This window comes from Bipolaris zeicola (genome assembly GCF_000523435.1).
Source record: "Bipolaris zeicola 26-R-13 unplaced genomic scaffold scaffold_0, whole genome shotgun sequence".
Classification (NCBI taxonomy): domain Eukaryota; kingdom Fungi; phylum Ascomycota; class Dothideomycetes; order Pleosporales; family Pleosporaceae; genus Bipolaris; species Bipolaris zeicola.
The window spans coordinates 346,965-364,520 of record NW_006912049.1 but is presented as its reverse complement, the minus strand read 5'-3'; the positions used below and the strand labels follow the sequence as shown (position 1 = coordinate 364,520).

The following is a 17,556-nucleotide window of genomic DNA, read 5'->3' as shown; positions in this document are numbered from 1 at the left end:
TGCATGCTTACTCCATATACATTCGCTGGACAGATGCACGGGGCGGTTGGAGCATAGTGGGGTTGAAGAAACACAGCAGTACACAGTAGGCGTGAAGCGTGACGTCGCGCCGGCTGCTAAGTATGACGAGCCGCCCCACATGCAAGGGTCCATCCCGCACCTCACTAGCCTAGGCAACTTTTGCATGCAGTACTGCACCACGACACCACCCTGCCAACCGCCATGGAGTTCCAAAGAGGCGAACGTGTCAACCTCAACTTTGATACTGGCGCAGTCGAGAAACTGGAGCCAGAGGAACAAAATGTGCTTCCTATGCCCTCATTCCCCGCTTTTGTGGGCGACATTCAAGAGCGCGATTCATCTTCAGCTAACCCTCCAGTCGCGCCCTCACCCAAGCCTAACGTGAACGGTTTCCCGGCACACAAGAAACGAACACCGAGAGTATCTGCTTTTAAGCAGCAGCGCGCTGCAAAGGAAAAACAGGCTGCCGCAGCACCCCCGCCTAACCCACGAAGCGCCTTTGCCCCAGACCCAGACGAGGAACGAAGAGCCATCGATGAGGAAAACAGGCGAACCATCGCGGCCATGTCGGACGCCGAGATTGAGCAAGAGCGGCAAGAGCTTATGGCAAGTCTCAATCCTGCACTACTACAAAAGCTGCTGTTGCGGTCCAATATCGACCAGGGAAGCAATGAGCGCGACTTTGATGCTGAGCCACCAGCGCCTGCGGCTACAAAACCTCCCACAACTGAAAAGGCCGAAGAAGAAACACAGGCCAAACCCACGAGTACGAAGAAAGTTTCCTTTGCAGCTTCAGAACCTATGGACGAGTCCAAGTTGCCAGAATCCACAACTTCCCCCTCTGCATCCACTACCGAAACCTCCTCCTCCGCCATAAGATCCGCCCTAGAGCAGCAAACAGACGACTCGATACACTTCCCCCGACCCCCACAACCCCCCGATCTCGATCCCAACGACCCCGCCTTCCTCAAAAACTTGCACGAGAAGTACTTTCCCAACCTCGCCTACGATCCCTCCAAGCTATCTTGGATGTCCCCCATCGATCCCTCCGACAAAAAATCGCCATACCATCCTTCTCAAACCGCGCTCAATCCTGCCGAACTCCGCTTCGACTTCGAGGGAAACCTGCTCGCGCCCAGCGTGGCAAGAGAAATTCCGACCGATAGAGGGCTGCACCACCACGCCGAAGCCCCCGAAGCAGCAGGATACACAATACCAGAGCTAGCAGTCACAGCAAGGAGTAAAGTCCCCAGCCAGCGCTGCATTGCCTACCAAACACTAGGGAGGATTCTATACCGCCTCGGAAAAGGCCAGTTTGGAGTTGAGAGCGCACAGAAGACGGATGGACCTGTCCGAGTGGCCAAGAATCCGGATGTGGAAGAAGATGACGATGATGATGGGGAGTGGGTTGAGGAGGATGTGGGAAGTGCTATAGCGGGCGGATTGTGGCAATGTATCGAAGAGGGAAGAGTGATTGAGACATTGACAGAGGAGGCGAATAAGGAAAGGGGACATCTTACTGCTCGTACATTTGCGCAGGAGGCACTATGGAATTGGCGGAGGGGCGGGGGGAGAAGAAGGCATGCCGTTTGAGTTGCATTTATGGAGAATATTAAATTTAACATTTGTGGCATCCTGGACTTTTCTCCGAATGCGATGATGCATTTCATGTGCACTGCAGTGTCTTGTTGAACTGAGCGAATATGAGAATATGCTATATGTCCCTGCAAGATGTCGTGTGCTTTGTCATTCTGATATGATTATAGTACATATCTAAATTCTTTGCTCATAAATTTACTTGATCCAGCATTTCTTGTTTCGTCACTTGCTTCCTTACTAGGCGGGCTATATACTCGATCACGACGCTTATTGGTCAAAGGCATGTAACCTGCAAGACATGGAATTGGAAAGTAATAAAAGGCTAATGCTATTAAAAATCATGCATTTTACTGAGCAGAGAAAAGTAGGGACCAACGTTGAGAATGTAGCTTACTAACAGACCAATTATAACATCCTCGCACCTTCGCTTCATCTCCTCTTTGCCTTGGCCATACTTGTCCTGCCATATTCTGATATTAACTCCGCCCGTGAAGACCACCACCCCCATCTGCCGACCCTGACACCACTAACCGTACCGTCTTGGCATGGCACCTGCCGCGTCATCTGCGTCCCGCGCTGATTATCAGTTGTTGACAAGGAACGTGGTTGTTTCCCGGCCCCACATCCCTCGGTATGTAGGGAATTCTTCCCCATACTTGTGATATGGCTTTCTTACTGCTTCCTTTACATCTCACCATGCACAATCTCATCTACAAAACGGATATTGTTGCTATATATATATCGAGTGGCTGTAGCTAACTAATCGCTATAGCTATACGTGCTAACACATCCATCTGTGCTTGTTTCCACAAAAACACCTCCGTAGATCTGACCTTCGCCCTGGAATGGAATAGGCCCCTGATACCCGTTGAGGTCAATGTTCGTCGTGTCTGTTGGCTTCTTCAGGATTCCAACTTGGAGTTGCCCCAGGCCTGTGTTATTGTTTGGAGTGGCCTCAGTCACGGGCTGTAGAGGTGCTGCGCCGGCTGAATAAAATACCTTGAGAGTACTAATCGAACATAGTCAGCATCTTAATCTTATCAAGGGGGAATACGTCAAGGAAAGGCGAGTATACATACCCTTTCGTGTGGTCTACCTGCACAGCAAAGTTCTGCCACTGATCGAACAAGATCGGGGTTTCGAAGATGAATTTCTTGTCGCTGTTTTGGATCCTCCACTTTTCTCTCTCTTCTTTGGTATCAATGTCGTTTCCTCCATTGAACGGTAACACCAAACCTCCAACAAACGTGAATTGATTGCCAGTGAAGTCAGCCCTCTCATGCCACACATTCATGTACTCGTGAGAGAAGTTGAGTGGTTTCTCCATGTTCTGGTGAACACTCCAGTGGTAAGTGACGGTACCATTGTCAGCCGCATCAGCCCGGTCATCATTCTTATCGCCTGGCATTATGAGGCCCGCGCGACGAATATAAGTCTCCGGTGAAGACCTGCGTCCTTTGAAGATGGAACGGTCATCGATAGTCACTTCGAAAGGCTTGTGGCGATTGGGTTCGTCGAATGGCGCTAAGGTAGTGTTTGGAAAGAGAAGAATGGACGACCAGCTAATGTTCTGGCCTTTTGTCCAATTAGGATCATACACGGACGAGTTGGTGTCGAACCATTGGAGCGTTGCGTCGACTGGAATGCGGCCCTCGAAGAGGACAGGGCAGACGACACCAGAAGCCTGATCAGAACCGGAATTGTGGCGTGATCCAAGTTGTTGGATCGATGCCGCAGCGGCACCACCGAAGAAGAGAAGAGAAGATTGAAAGCGCATTTTGAAGTATGCTCCCACAAAAACATTGCTAATACCATTCCCCGAAATATCCAATGTCGTGCATTTATACCTGTCCACCACAGCTATCATTGTTTGCACCCTCGAAACATGAGACTGTTGGGGTTCGGCCCGTTCTTTCTTGCCAATATCTAATCCTTACTGCGCAAGGTACATTTCTGTCCAGACCCTCATCTCCGCTCTCTTGGCGAGGATTGCTGACATGCTTTTAGGTATATACCTTGTCCACCTTTTGTTAGTTCGCCGGTGGATCCGCCCTACCGGGAGGTCTCCAGCGTACACGGTGGTGGGGATATATATGGTATTAATTGCAAGCATAGGTGCTCGCCGTATGCGATTCGAAATATGCATGTTGGCGTGCATACCGCTTTTTGGTGCAACAGGCCATATTTCTCTAGCTGCGTGTTTGGTAGCCCAAGAATGACATGGAAGGAACTGGGGTGTGGAGGAAAGCTTGATACATGATTTTTTTGTATATTCTGTCATTAAACAAGATGACGTCTTGTATTCTCGAGCTGATAAGTAGTCCAAATAAAGTATTCAAAATGATAATTACCGCACGAACTGTATTATCATTTGGCCGCGTCCCTTGGTATTTATGTCAACATGATGGGTACGTCTTTACAACAACTACTCACGGACATACCGGTGAGCGAGTCAAATCTAAGCACAACAATATGGAGAAAGATTGGCAACTTGGCATGTGGTGTTTTGGGTTGATATGGCCAAGCTCCTGCCTGTAAGATTCCTGCGTCCAATAGAAGTTGCTGCTTTGGCCATGAGCTATTGGTATCAGCCTTTTCGTGTTGAATCTAGACTAAGAGGTGCAGGAAGTGTGCCTGGCTGGCTTCGGTGTATAGTTCGCAGAGCTTTCAAGGATGGCGGATCTTATTCGCGGCTTTAGCTGCATATTACTATCTGTCTATGCCGTGTCTTCTGCAAGTATGAATGCAATCTTGTTGGCTCCAATATTTTCCAATCTCATGTCTCAGTCTTATGCCGAGATTTTATGCCTTACTCGAGCTAGCAGCGATAATAGTTGGCAGTCATGGCAGCAGCTGGTCAAATCAGCCGAGGTCATACTTGTTCAACTTTGCAATATGCCCCAGCGCCTTTTACAAACTATTGATACGGTACAATACCAAACTAGGACAAACAGGTGATCAAAACAGGGATAATGAAAATGATATTAAGTTAGGTTCAACCAGCCTGTATGTCCGAATGTATCGGAAAGCCCCTTTTTTTCTCATCCCTTCGTACAATGAAAATGAACTTACTTCTTAATACATAGAAAAGAGGAGCCTAAAGGACAACGTAGTGTAGACGTTACGAAAAGATCAAGCCCCAGCTGAGATAGGTTATCCATGTCAGTTTCTCAGCTCTAAGTCCTTCGTATATATTCAACCTGACCTACATACCTACAGTCTACATAACTGCTAGTACCACTATGTTTTATAGCAAGGGAACTTGTTTGCTACCGTAATGACGGTAATAAGTATAGAGACAGCAGGAGGGATAGGTTGGTCAAGGTTTTGGTGGTACTTTAGTAGTAGGTAAAGCACTTCTGTGATGGCTTCGGTGTCCCGGATGTCCGGTATCCTAATTATCCAGTGTTCCGGAACTATTTTAGCTAGCTTATTACTTACTAACACTAGCACTGAGTCGGCCTGTCGTTCCCTTGTCATCTTCGGTCGACCGATGAAATCGGAGATAAGATCGCCCAGCACCGAAAGTCCAAAGCCTGCTCAAAGTATTGATTGTTGCTACAACATCATTGGTAATCTAGATGTACCCTCTGTTATTGTTAAACCGGAGTCACTTTATGTATCTTTTCAGACTTTTGTCCAGAATAATACTGTGGTGGTGCTGATATTTCGTAGTAAAGGCATCTCTGGGTTTTCCGGTTTCACCGATCGACCGAGAAATGATGTTTCTTAAGTCCCAGATAGAGGCCCGGTTATGTCTCCACACCATGTATAAATTAAATACACAATGCAAAACGATTCAATCCGATCTACTCTACGACACCTGACTTCAGCATACCACATCATCCAACGCCGAACATGGCTTCTACTGACAAGACCATTGTCCTCATCACTGGCGGTAAGCCAAACACGCTTCCCACCGTCACACAAATCTAACAAGCCCCCCAGCAAACACCGGCATCGGCTTCGAACTGACTAAACAACTCCTCTCCCACGCATCCAAACACGTTCTCCTCGGTAGCCGCAGCGCCTCCAAAGGCTCAAAAGCCGTTCAAGACCTCCAATCCCAAAATCTGCCAGGAACCGTTGAATTCCTCCAAATCGACGTCTCGAAACAAGACTCCATTGTCGCCGCCGCCAAGCACGTCAAGGAAACCCATGGCCACCTAGACGTCCTCGTTAACAACGCTGGAATCTTCTCATCTGGCGATCCAGACACCACAGATATCCAGTCCCTCGTCGACGCCTTTACTACAAACGCCGCTGGTCCTTTCGCCATCGTAAAAGTTTTCGAACCGCTTCTCTCTCTCGTTTTCGCGTGTGTTTTCCCCAGTTTCCCACCAAAAAAAGCCGCTTTCTCATCCCATTCATTACATTTTACTAATCTATTTTACTCTCTCCCATATACAGGAGCACCCCACGCATCATCAACATATCCTCAGCCCTCGGTTCCATCTCCACACGCCTCAATAAATCGAGTCCCATCTACGCCTTCAAATCGTACGCCTACCGCTTGAGTAAAGCGGCGCTTAACATGGCGACTGCAGCTCAGCATGCAGAGTATCTAGGTAGAGGGTGGAGGGTATTTGCGTTTTGTCCTGGTATCACGCAGAGTGAAATGACGAGGCGCATCAATGTGTATGATGGGGCGAAACCGACGAGTCGGGGTGCGGCGCCGTTGGTTGGGATTGTTGATGGGGAGAGGGATGCGGATGCGGGGAGGTTATTGACAGCGGATACGGAGAGTGGGGTGTATATGAGTGGTAAATTCTTATGTAGATGGCTCTCGTCTTTAATGTCTTGTCAAGTCTTACCGCCGTGCCTTTTGAGTGCTGTGTGAGCGGGGTAGGTCACTGCAATATCTCCTCGTACTAGATTAATGTGATAGGGGCTTCAGGGGCGCGAAGGCCTTTGTCGAACGAAGTATGTCATTGCAGACAGTGCTTACAGTCCTCGTCGCTTCCGTAAACCCATGATTTCACTGACATATTTCATACGTGAACTAATGGTAGAAATCGCACTATTATATGGCTATTCGATGGAAGAGCTACCATATGTCTTATAGCTTTCCCAAATCAAAAAGCTATATATATAAAATGATCGCTAACCCGCATTGCTCAACTCACGGACGTTTTCGTTGCCAAGCTTTATGAAGCGGATCGGACCGGTACGTACGTAGTACAAGCGACGTTGCTCCCGGCAATCTCCCCAGCGATCTTTGCGATCGATGTAGTAATCGGTAAGTTGTGTGGTTGGGCACGGAATAGATGTTCAATCGTCGGAAAGAAGGGGAGAGGATCCAACGGCCTGTTAACCTGCTTATGCGAATAGTGTGTTGTTTGCCATAGGGCCTGGCTTTCGTTCCAGTGCCTACTATCTGCAAGGTGAAATTGGAGCACTGCATGAGGTATGACAATACGCATTGGACAGTGATTCTTTGTAGGCGCCTAGCCATTCTTTACATTTCCCAGGACCGACTACCAGTCAAAAACAAAGTTTGTACACTAAAATCCTGTAACGCATATATCCTATGCCCCTATACACGCCAAATTATGCATTATAATATTGTAAGCGTCTCATCTGCTGAAAATGCGCCTGATTTTTTTCGCTGAACCGAACTTTTGCCAGTTAAAAAAAGAAGACGAAGAAAAAAGAAAAAATGGTGTGAGAGAAAAGGAGAAATGGTCGTAGCTGGCTCTTTCCCAATCATATCATGGCACCATGTCGGTACGACGGTAGAGGCAACGGCTCACCAATCTCGTAGTTGCCAAAGAAATCTACAGTGCTCTTTCGCCGCTCCTCCATGGCATCACTGAGATCGCGACTGATGCAGATTTCCATGCCGCCGCTCTGCTCTGTGCCTTTGCGCTCTGTCGACATCTTGTATCCCACACCAGCTGATGATGTTTGTGGTATCGCGGATGAAGGACTGAGATAAGTAGAGGTTGTATGTTTGACTTTGCCAGGGAGATCATTTTCACCGAGTAGGCCCAGCCACCGCAGCTCAGCACAGCGCTTGAAGACGCCTTCAAGGTCAAAGAGATCCTGCATGGAGAGACTGTACATTTTGCCGCTGCGGTATTTCCAGAAGAAGAGAACCGACAGCTCGATTGTCTCAATGTTTGGTAGGGGTTGGAGAATCTTGTCTATGGAAGCCAGTAGATTGTACGTCATGCGCATTTGGTCCTTGAGCATCCGGTCTCGGGTGCCGTTTCTCAGCGTCGTGTAGTTCCACTCGAGATAGAAGCGAACGTGCGTTGTGTGCTTTAGCATGGGTAGTCTAAGGATGTGCTGCGAGAACTCGAAATATTCATTGTTGGTCCGCGTGTTGCGCAGCTCTGCGTGGAGTGTGATTTTACTGCGCCGGAAATAGTTTTGCAGCAGTTCCTCACGGATTTGCTTGTTAATCAAAAGGAGCCCCGGGTGAAGGCGCAAAGCGTTGGGCACCGAGGGTCCGTATCCGAAGATGTCGTGTCTCCAAGGCTCTCCGCTGGACATTTCCGCACTCCAGAGGCAAGTGTGTAGCTCTGGCCGGTTCTTCGAAGTGTCGGGCAAGACATAGCTGAATACTTGGTCCCGGATTTCCCTTGGAAGCGCCAGTAGTGGAGAACTGAATGTGCTGGGGGTGAGTTCAAGAAGGATTTCGAGTTCGCGGAAGAGAAGACTTTGACGGTGCTTGTAGAGGCCATCCGAGCTCCGGTTGGAGACCATGGAGAGCTTGTTGCTCATTCGTTGGTGTAGCGTGGCCATGTGTCGTGTGCGTGTGTGAGTAAGTATATGCAGGGTTGAATTTAGAGAGAAGGAAACGGTGGACGTCTAGTGCCCGAGTAAGCGCTATATAGGTTAGTTGTTGTCGAGGCCGGTCAGTCGCAGCTAGTTAAAATGATGGAACAGGCTGGTCGTCGTAACCCACAACAACGGACTCAACATGCAAATTGGATTAAAGTGGCACCGCAAAGTTCCTTCGTGCTGACACCAAGGGTTCACGGCAGCGTGTTTCGATGAAAAGGGGATTATCTGCGACGCCATTGCCGTGCGATAGGGGCGAGTCAGTCATGGATGGTGCCTCTGCTGACTGCGTGCCTGCCGCAAGGATCCGTCACAGAGCCCGTGCCGCCTCGCGAAAAGGATTAGTGTGTCACGTGTCGTAGATCTAGCCGACTCTCTGCTGCTGCGCTGCTGCTGTGCTGCTGTGACACGTTTCACCTTGGCGCTTCAGAACCTCCTGCGTCCGTCAATCCTCCAGGTTTCACATTCTCAAACACGTCCGGAAAACCATATCGGCTTGTCGTTCCACGCACGCGGAATGCCCACATGTTGCCCGTCCCAAAGCCAAAAGTAAAAGGCTCCCTTCTGGCATGTGCGTGGGCGACTAAACCGGTAGTTGCTCTTTTTCTTTTCGCATCCATTAAAAATAGTCTGTATTTGATCTTGTCGACGGCCGTCTAAAATTAACTAAATAGCGGCGGCTCCAGGGCGGGAGACAAAAGCGACATGCTTGCGCCGTTCATGATCTAAGGGGGGCATCATAACAAAGGAAAAAACAAAGAGACGAACAAAGGCCTCATAGCACATTTCATGATTCGACCAGCTCGGTATCGAAACATTGGCAGTCGGCAATGCTGCCACCAGGTCTCCAACCGCTCAGCAGCGTAGGGCATTTCCATGCAACGTCCATGTCTGAGCATTGGAACAGGACATTCCATATCCGCTCCATTGTATATCCGAACCAAGGCTTGCTCATGGCATCTTCTCGGTCCTGCAGATAGGGCTCACTGTGCGCCCAGCTCTTCTCGTCGACAAGAAGCTTCCAGAGATCGTCGTATATTGCTTTGTCAATGCCGCGAATTCGCGCAGCGGTAGCAACGAACTGGCCCTTGTAGCTGAGCAGCACACCATCGCGCACCGAGTGGTCGATCCTTGATTGAATCTCTGGAAACAGCGATGTCTCATCCTGCCAGCCCTGTTTATCGCCACAGTCGTCACTATGACAAACATTGCCTGCCCATCCCAGGTTGAGGAAACCAGTTTGGTTTGCGCGGAAATACCGTTGGAAAAAGGGATAAAACTCTCGTGGGTTGTGAATGTCGGCTTGAAGGAAGATAGTACGCTCTGCAAGCTTGTCCCAGCGGTTGACGATATGGTTGAGGTACGTCTCGGCTTCTCTTCCCACGTTTGGAAGCTTGACGACGTTGTGCGCCTTTGTTTCCTGCTTGACCTTCTCTTCGTCTGCCTGGCCATCCTTGAGATAAATTGTAACAAGAGCTTGCGACATTTGCGGCATGCTATGTAGCTTCGATATAAGCGAGGCCACGTCTTCTGTCCGCTCCTTGTACATGCTGATAACAACCTCCAAAGGGCTATTTGCCTCGTACTTGAGATCCAATCGAGGCTCGATGCGTGGGTATTGGCGTTGTCCAAAGTTAAAGCTTACATACGCAGTCCATATCATGACTAATATGATGCTGCTGAAAGACGAGCGGAAGCCGTGGCTGTAATCTGGACGGCTCGCTAGCGTATCTGCTTCTCCGGCCTCCTCGCTATCGTCTGATCGAGTTCTGGGCTCGCACGGGACCATATCGTAGCTTCCATGGGGATCTTTCGATTGCCTTGCTTGCTTCCAACTTGACCTGTAGACTTCATGGCCACAGATGCACAGGACTGCAAGGAAGTAGAAGCACAGTTGATACCAACTGGAGTAGGAACGGCGCAGCGAAAGAGTAGTAAAACAGCCAATGATGGCTGTCATTGTTAGCTGTGTGAACACATCGCTCACGCGTTGCGATGCGGTGTAGCCGGATGATCGACCATCACCGATTGTCTCTATAGGAAACAACACCGACCCTCCTATCAATAGCGCTGCTCCAGTTGAAAAGGCATTCAACGTACGCAACAGCAAGTTCTCCCTGTCAAGCGGATTTCTATGCTCGTCGGGCCAACCGCTGAGTGCGCAAAATACTGTTATTAGAATCCCCATAGTAACAAACCAAATGGCATCCGTGCTTTGGCTAAGCGAAACCCCTGGATAATGCTTCGAGGCCAACTTCCTCAACGCACTCGCCAAGCCAAGCAAGAGCATGGCTAAGATTGATGTTATCAAGCTTGGCACCATGAGGCGATACTCTACCGACAGAATTCCGGTACAAGCCAAGAGGTGGATGCCCAAACGTAGCGCATCTACGCCTGAGCGGGATGTGTAACTGAACACGTGCAATATCAACCCCTCAACGAAGAATGCAATCGTCTAGCCATATTAGCATAATGCGGGTTGCAGCAAGATGGAGTAAACTTACTGCCACCATGCAAAGCAGGGGCAGGTTTGAAGTGTGCAATACCGCTTGGGTTATGCATAGCGCTGCTACTGCTTGCAAGGCGTGTGAAGCTACCACCAAAAGTGAGGCTTGGATTGGTCGTCTCGGTTGGTCTTGCTCGCTGCTGCACTCTTGATCATTTTTCCGCCATAGGTGTGAGACGAAAGCGAGAAGGGCAGTGGCGATAATCTGGCAGATGTACAGCTGCAAAGGATAATGCAGATTTGCCTCGACTAGGAGATGGCGTGTGGTTAAGAGGGAGGTGACGGCACATGGCAACCAGACTAGCTGACGGTGGTCCTGGAGTCGATCGTATACGGTCCGGGGTTGCGACAGGTCGTTTTGGTGAGTACGTTGGCGGCCATGAGCTGTGGGCATGGTGTTTAGGTACAGAGGACGATTGCAGGCAGGCGGCAGAAGAAAAGACGTTGCGAGGGCTTAGGCGTGCAGCGTGCAATGTGAAGACGCGAGTGCCGCGTGGGTCAGCCCATGCGTTTGGCGGACCCGAGTTTGCATCCACTGGATCCAGACGATCGCCTATCAAAACGGGTGAAATAAGAATGTGGGCGTTTGCAGGATGCGTAGAAAAAAGAAGCAATTGTACAGAGGCGTCGAGGAGCTGAGATGAGGCTCCGCATGGGTCACTGACCTACCACTTTGGCGACGGGGTCTTCCCATGGACCACAAAGGGGCGCAAGGCTAGACCTCTTTGGCGGCATGTGTAGAGGCATCTCGATCGCAAAGCCTACTAATCTTAAATAGCACAGTAGATGGGGTAGGTGATGCAGAAGCCGCAGGACGAGGACATGTTGGAATTGTGTGCCCAGCCTGGCTGGAGGCGTGTGTGCTAGCCAACAAAGAGGCGAAGTCTAGCAGGTCCTTGCGAGAAACAAATGGCGGTGGTAGTGGCACAGGTGCGCCAAGCCTGTTAGGCGGCATTGCGGGCCGAATGTTGATCCGCATGTTGGCACTCAGACTCACTGTCGCTGCCAGGGCCGGGGCGTACCTTGTCGTGCTCCAGCTGTCAGTCGGCGGTTTTGGTTCGCTGACTTGACATACAGCCTTGACGATTCTATTGCATTCTCGGCATGCTCCTCTTTGTAGCGAAATGACCATATGCACAGTGTAGGCAGTACTTAGCGCGCAGCAAAAGGCGACGCGACAAGCCAACAGCGCCGTCCAATCAACCACCAAGCTAGCAGTCAAGTACGAGGCACTGTCCCCGGTTGAGGCCCGCAAAGCGCGGGGATCAATTCCATCAAAAAGGCATTGCATACGTACACAGTATCTACACCGACGGGCGGCCTGAGAAACGCGGGACAGGACGAGGTGAAACCCTCAGTTTTCAGGCAACGCTCTTGCAAATAAACAACAACACCAACACTGCCAACTGTCTTCACAGGCATGCGGCAAAAGGCACAAGCTCAAACTCGACACCCCTCGAACTAGCGCGCGGGGGCGGCAACAAGGTTTCCATGTGCCACCCCCCTTTGATCTAAAGTCGCGCAGGTGCAGGCAAAGTGAGATACGACCGATCCAACCGCGATATTACATAATTCTCACCGTTCAAGGAGCTGCCGATCAGCCTTGCATAATGGAAGGCGTTACCCCCCTTGCCCCGTCTGCCCCGTCTGCCCCGTCTGCCCCGTCTGCATTTTTAGAGGGAGCGTTCAACGCCAAGACGAGTGGCTGTCCCCGCGCTGTTCGCTCGACCTGCCCCCATCAGCAATCCATCTTTTCCCACATCTGCCGCCCTTCTAGCGCTACACTACTTACACCTTTGGACCCTTGATTTCCTTGACATCTCCACGTCGACTATGGGGCTGTACATGTGCACACGTGCAAGTTTCACATGTGACATCCAAAGTAATGCGGCAAGCACAATCGCATTGGTTCTCATGTCGTTCCAGACACACCCCGGTGGTGTGGCAATTGCAACCCTGAGCAAAAAGCTACCGTAGTGTCGGCATAGACGGGGCCGCCCCCGCGCCACTGCTGTTGCCGCTCGACTGGTAGGACTGCCAAAAAACGGTGCGCCGTGCGATTGCAGATTATCTGCTAGCCTAACGTCAGCAGCCCGAGTCCGAAGCTTTGGAACATCCATATTCAACAACATTCTAGGTCAAAAAGATTTCATCACATACGTCTCCTGGGCTAATCTCAGCAACCCATCACTGCAATAGACTCAATCTTCATGGTCTCCAAGTTTGATGCGCTTGCGTCGTTGTTATAATATTATAATTAGTTACGTATGATATTGTAGTCTATTTACTTCATCAATCATGTCTAGTTGCTGCCAGATACGCTCTGGACAACAGGATACAACGGCAAGTACGGCTTATACACACTCTGGCACCTTGCGTTGAAATCAGCAGTGTTGCCAACCTCGATTTCGAGCTCGTTTCCTGGTACGCCCAACTTTCCAATGGCACCACTCTTGGGAGAGGCCTTGGCCCATCCAGGACCGGCCTTGGGGTTCTTGATAAAGTTTACAAACCAGTCGTTCTGGAAGTCGGCGAGGGCCTGCTCCTCTGCGGTCACGTTCTCGACACCAGTAAAGGCATCATTGCCGCCGAAGAAGAATGGAATTTCAGCACCGTGGGTGGGTGGGGAGACGGGCAGAGGAAGGATGTTGGCATAGTCGCCAAAGAAGCGGTAGATCCAGGTATCCTGCTTCTGGCTACGCACATCAACGAGGTAGTCGACGGGGCAGAAGAAGCGCGCGTCGCCGTACTGGGCGCCGCTCATTGCCGAGACACTGCTGAAGTCTGCAGCGTTGTATGCATTCAAAAGGACCTCATCTGGGATGTTGGCAACATCGGCATCGAATGTGTTGATCCACTTGGAAAAGTCGGTGTTCTCTCCACCATAAACTAAACTGAATACAGCTCCCTCCTTGTCAGAGTTACCTGTCAGGAGAGGAACATGAGACGCATATTTGCCGGCTGCGAAGCGAGCCTCGTAGTCCTGGTAGCGGGTCTTCTCGTCGACCACTGGAGTAAAGTACGTGTTGTAGGTAGAGTTGAAGCCAGCAGTTTGGAAAGCGTACATGTCGACCTTGCGGAGACAGTCAAGCTGACCCGCACCAACAGGGCAGTTGACTTCCTTTGCGACGATATCAAGGGCTTGGTTGGTAGGTGCCACAGCCGGACCCGACTTTGCGTTGGCCGCCATCTGAACCGCACCGGCAAGCCAAGTATCAGGGTGGTTCCATAGGTAATGATCGACCTGTACAGAGCCAGAGGAGTGACCTCCGAAGACAACATGGTCGGGGTTGCCACCAAACTGGGCAATGTTGTCACGGACCCATTGCAAGGCCTTGTCAACATCCAGGATGCCAAAGTTTTGCGACTCATTGCCTCCCGCCAGTTCGGCCGAATTAGGGTAGGCCCACAGGCTTTCACGTGTGTTAAAGCTAACAAAGATAACACCTTTGTTGGCAAAATTGCTGCCGACGAGTTGGGGGTTGCTGCTGGATCCTGTCACCATGGCGCCGCCATACATGTACACAAAGACAGGAAGACCAGAACTGCCATCTGCTGATGGCGGTGGTGGTGGTGCCTGAGGTCCTCCTGGAGGTGGGTTAGGTCGAGGATGACAAGCACAAGGGGGAGGTGGAGGCCCACGTTTTGCCTGGGCTTGTGTAGATGGCACCCAGATGTTGAGGTTCAGGCAATCCTCGCCTTGCTGGGACCACGTTGTGGTGGTAATTGCTTGCGGGCATGTTGGCCCGTACTTTGTGGCATTGAGCACCTCGCCCTTCTTCAGTCTCCTTGCATCTTGAGGAGCCTTCCATCTGCAGAGGAGAGTCAGTACACACGGGTCAGACGCACGTGGCAGCAGGGTATTACGTACCGGTTCTGTCCTCCGGTAGTTGCAGCAAATGGGATTCCAAGAAAGACGGAATTGCCATTGGAATCGGTAAAGCCCTTAACGCTTCCGTCCTGGAGGGACGCTACACCGTCTGCGACAACCGCCCTTGCGGCCTTGGGCGGGAGTGGGTTAGCGCCTACCACAGCGGCCTGACCAAGGACGCCAACAAGCGAGAGGCTCTGTAGGCCACCGATAAGAGAAGACGGGACCCTCATGATGCAGGACACAGGGAGGATGGCTGAAGGAGGGAACTATAGAGTTTGGGTGGTGGGTGCAGATCTTGTTCGGGCGTCCACATGGCTATATACTTAGGGCACCATGCTGGCGGGACCAAGTTGGAGGGACTCGAATCTTACCGCCAATTGTAAGAAGGACCATGTCACTGCCAAAATGCCGAAGTCTTGCCAGGCAATAGTTTAATGGGGCCCTCGTAGAAGAGTCTTTTCATCTCCGTTGATGCAGGTCCTGAGTGGGCCCATGGACGGGGCCGACTCAGGTTCCATCGTTCTGGCCGGACTAAGCGAATCCTACCAATCGCGACCCCCGCCTTATCGATCCGGTCTAAGGACTAGAAGCGCTAGACTCCGAGCTCATGCTTTCCACACCCACTTCGCTACTCGACACTGCCATGCTCGACAACGCCATGTTCGGCTCTTAGCCGTGGCATCGCCACAAACCACCACGGATGCTCGGGTCTACCACGTCCCGACCTCTGCATCTTTGCGCGCCGTCGCCCTAGGTCCCTGAGAATGCGGCACTGTCGATAAAGTTTTTGTCAGGCCACCCGCCGTAGGAGAGAAAAAATAGGGTAGCTTTGCCATAGCCATCTGAATCGTCAATTGCACGAGCGAACAGGTGACTCGCCACAACGACCAGGATGAGCCCATCATGTCTGTTTGACCATTGCCATCTCCTAGTCGATTTCCTCGCCTGCATTAACCATCTGGCCACTCGCTGGACGCCGACTTCCCGCGTAAGAATTGTCGGCATCCGCGCCCTTGCACTTGCGCAATCAAGTTAGCACTTTGCAACAACCCGTCCTTAATGATCTTCTCAGGGCACCTCTGTCATATGAGGCATCTTAGGGGTTTATCTGTGGAGGTATCCTTAAAGATCGGCGCTGTTCGCGTCACGTCCCCGCTGTTCGTCGCAGTCACCCTCGTTCGCGCCTTGCACTCATAGAACACTCGCCTCAATTCGCTGCTAAAGAGGTCTAGGAGTGTGTGTGGACCTGTCAAGTTTGACAGCCATAAGCCTTCACCGGTCCAGGTCGGTCCAAGTCGGTGTGCGAAAAAAAACGGAGAAGTGCGCCATGGTTTCCCAAGAACATGGCCAGGTGGTAAGTCCTCTCCCCCCTCTTCACCCCTTTCAATCTCCACGTCCAACGCTTGACGATGTCGTAGGTGTCATGGTATATTTGTACGATATCCACGGTTCCTTTTGTCGCTCTGCGTATGTGGACGCGATGGAAGAGAGTCGGCAGGTTCGGCATCGACGACTACCTCGTTGTACTCTCGTTGCTGTGTCTCATCGGGGACCTCGCCATCCAACAACACATGTGGAACCTAGGTCTTAGTCAGATCCCATCAATATCGCCAGAGAACTTCAAAGGCATAATGCAGATGATTATCCCTGGATCAACACTCTACGTTACCTCTCTCTGGGCCATCAAGTTCGCCCTCGTCTTCTTCTACAAGAGTCTTGCCGCGCCAGGATCGCGACTTGTCACTGTGTATAATGTTGCGCTGGGTGGTTTGGCCGTCACATATCTCATCATCTTCTTCGATATCCTCTTCCAATGCTATCCACACGATAAGCGATGGTCTAATAACCCAGCATGTGCGTCAAACACCTTTTCTTTCCCCACACGTATGCTATTTGTAGAGTGAACTTGGGCTGACCCTGTGTAGATCAATGTAATCCACGAGCTGCAGAGATCAACTACTGGATTACCATTTTTTGTAAGTTGACGCAGATGCCCCTGTTTCCCCATGACTCTTGCGTTAGTTTCTTTTTTTGTGACAGGGCTGATATGCACGGCAGTTAACATCTTCACTGACGTAATCATCATCGCCCTTCCCATTACAATGGTATCCCGACTGCAGATGAAACTCAAGCAAAAGCTTGGTGTGGCCGCCATCTTTGCGCTTGGATTTCTTGTTGTCATCGCTAGTTGTAAGTCGTCTGTCTTGGCCGTACCTAAACTTTGCTAACGGGTATCACAGGCATCCGTGCCTACTACTCTAAGCGCAACGAAACAATGTTGACGTGCACGGTCTCCATGATTGAAACCGCCATTGCCATCATAGCGACGTGCCTTCCCGCCCTACGCTCTACCCTTCTCGGGACCAACACCACAAAAGGCAGCTCAAGCGGCTATGGCGGTCGGCACTACGAGCTCTCGTCTGCGCGGCGCAAGGCTAGCGAGAACCGGCTCCATTCATCAAAGATGAACAGCAGCCATCAAACCAGCAGCACCGGCGGTCTGCAATCTCACACTCGCGCCAACGGCTCCGAAGATTCGCTCTTCTCCAACGAAAGCCTGAATGCTGCCGAGACAGGGACGGCAGGAACGGCAGTAAAAGGTATTCGCGTGAATACGCAAATCGAGACCATGTTTGAGGAAGGAAGACACGATAGCAGTAGTCCAAACGTTAAGAGTCCATTTGCTTGAAAAAACACGTTACGCCGCCTCCCTCATAGCAAGGGATTAAAAGTTAATAATCATGTTGAACGTTGCAAAAGAAAAGAG

General features: G+C 50.8%; 8 protein-coding genes across 8 annotated transcripts; 3 read left to right on the top strand and 5 right to left on the bottom strand.

The window, feature by feature from the left end:
• Window positions 1-222: 222 nt before the first annotated feature.
• COCCADRAFT_31739 (uncharacterized protein) lies at window positions 223-1,614 on the top strand (the record flags this gene model as incomplete). Its single annotated transcript, XM_007708170.1, has 1 exon — window positions 223-1,614. The coding sequence occupies one exon, from the start codon at window positions 223-225 to the stop codon at window positions 1,612-1,614; it is 1,392 nt and encodes a 463-aa protein (XP_007706360.1).
• A 765-nt stretch (window positions 1,615-2,379) lies between these two features.
• Window positions 2,380-3,397, bottom strand: COCCADRAFT_21442 (glycoside hydrolase family 131 protein; the record flags this gene model as incomplete). Its single annotated transcript, XM_007708127.1, has 2 exons — window positions 2,380-2,629; window positions 2,700-3,397. The coding sequence occupies 2 exons, from the start codon at window positions 3,395-3,397 to the stop codon at window positions 2,380-2,382; spliced, it is 948 nt and encodes a 315-aa protein (XP_007706317.1).
• A 2,081-nt stretch (window positions 3,398-5,478) lies between these two features.
• Window positions 5,479-6,685, top strand: COCCADRAFT_31737 (uncharacterized protein; the record flags this gene model as incomplete). Its single annotated transcript, XM_007708169.1, has 4 exons — window positions 5,479-5,518; window positions 5,569-5,938; window positions 6,031-6,383; window positions 6,633-6,685. The coding sequence occupies 4 exons, from the start codon at window positions 5,479-5,481 to the stop codon at window positions 6,683-6,685; spliced, it is 816 nt and encodes a 271-aa protein (XP_007706359.1).
• Window positions 6,686-7,326: 641 nt separating this feature from the next.
• COCCADRAFT_21440 (uncharacterized protein) lies at window positions 7,327-8,370 on the bottom strand (the record flags this gene model as incomplete). Its single annotated transcript, XM_007708126.1, has 1 exon — window positions 7,327-8,370. One exon carries the CDS (start codon window positions 8,368-8,370, stop codon window positions 7,327-7,329), a length of 1,044 nt encoding a protein of 347 aa, XP_007706316.1.
• Window positions 8,371-9,196: 826 nt separating this feature from the next.
• Window positions 9,197-10,369, bottom strand: COCCADRAFT_116 (uncharacterized protein; the record flags this gene model as incomplete). The annotated part of the gene is made up of 1 exon (XM_007708089.1): window positions 9,197-10,369. The coding sequence occupies one exon, from the start codon at window positions 10,367-10,369 to the stop codon at window positions 9,197-9,199; it is 1,173 nt and encodes a 390-aa protein (XP_007706279.1).
• A 2,848-nt stretch (window positions 10,370-13,217) lies between these two features.
• On the bottom strand, window positions 13,218-15,019 carry COCCADRAFT_31734 (uncharacterized protein; the record flags this gene model as incomplete). Its single annotated transcript, XM_007708168.1, has 3 exons — window positions 13,218-14,492; window positions 14,586-14,727; window positions 14,787-15,019. 3 exons carry the CDS (start codon window positions 15,017-15,019, stop codon window positions 13,218-13,220), a joined length of 1,650 nt encoding a protein of 549 aa, XP_007706358.1.
• Window positions 15,020-15,417: 398 nt separating this feature from the next.
• On the bottom strand, window positions 15,418-15,567 carry COCCADRAFT_80854 (uncharacterized protein; the record flags this gene model as incomplete). The annotated part of the gene is made up of 1 exon (XM_007708246.1): window positions 15,418-15,567. A coding segment is annotated over one exon (150 nt), but the record flags the coding sequence as incomplete, so codon positions are not given.
• Window positions 15,568-16,116: 549 nt separating this feature from the next.
• Window positions 16,117-17,478, top strand: COCCADRAFT_80873 (uncharacterized protein; the record flags this gene model as incomplete). Its single annotated transcript, XM_007708245.1, has 5 exons — window positions 16,117-16,143; window positions 16,208-16,643; window positions 16,715-16,765; window positions 16,848-16,979; window positions 17,030-17,478. 5 exons carry the CDS (start codon window positions 16,117-16,119, stop codon window positions 17,476-17,478), a joined length of 1,095 nt encoding a protein of 364 aa, XP_007706435.1.
• Window positions 17,479-17,556: the final 78 nt, after the last annotated feature.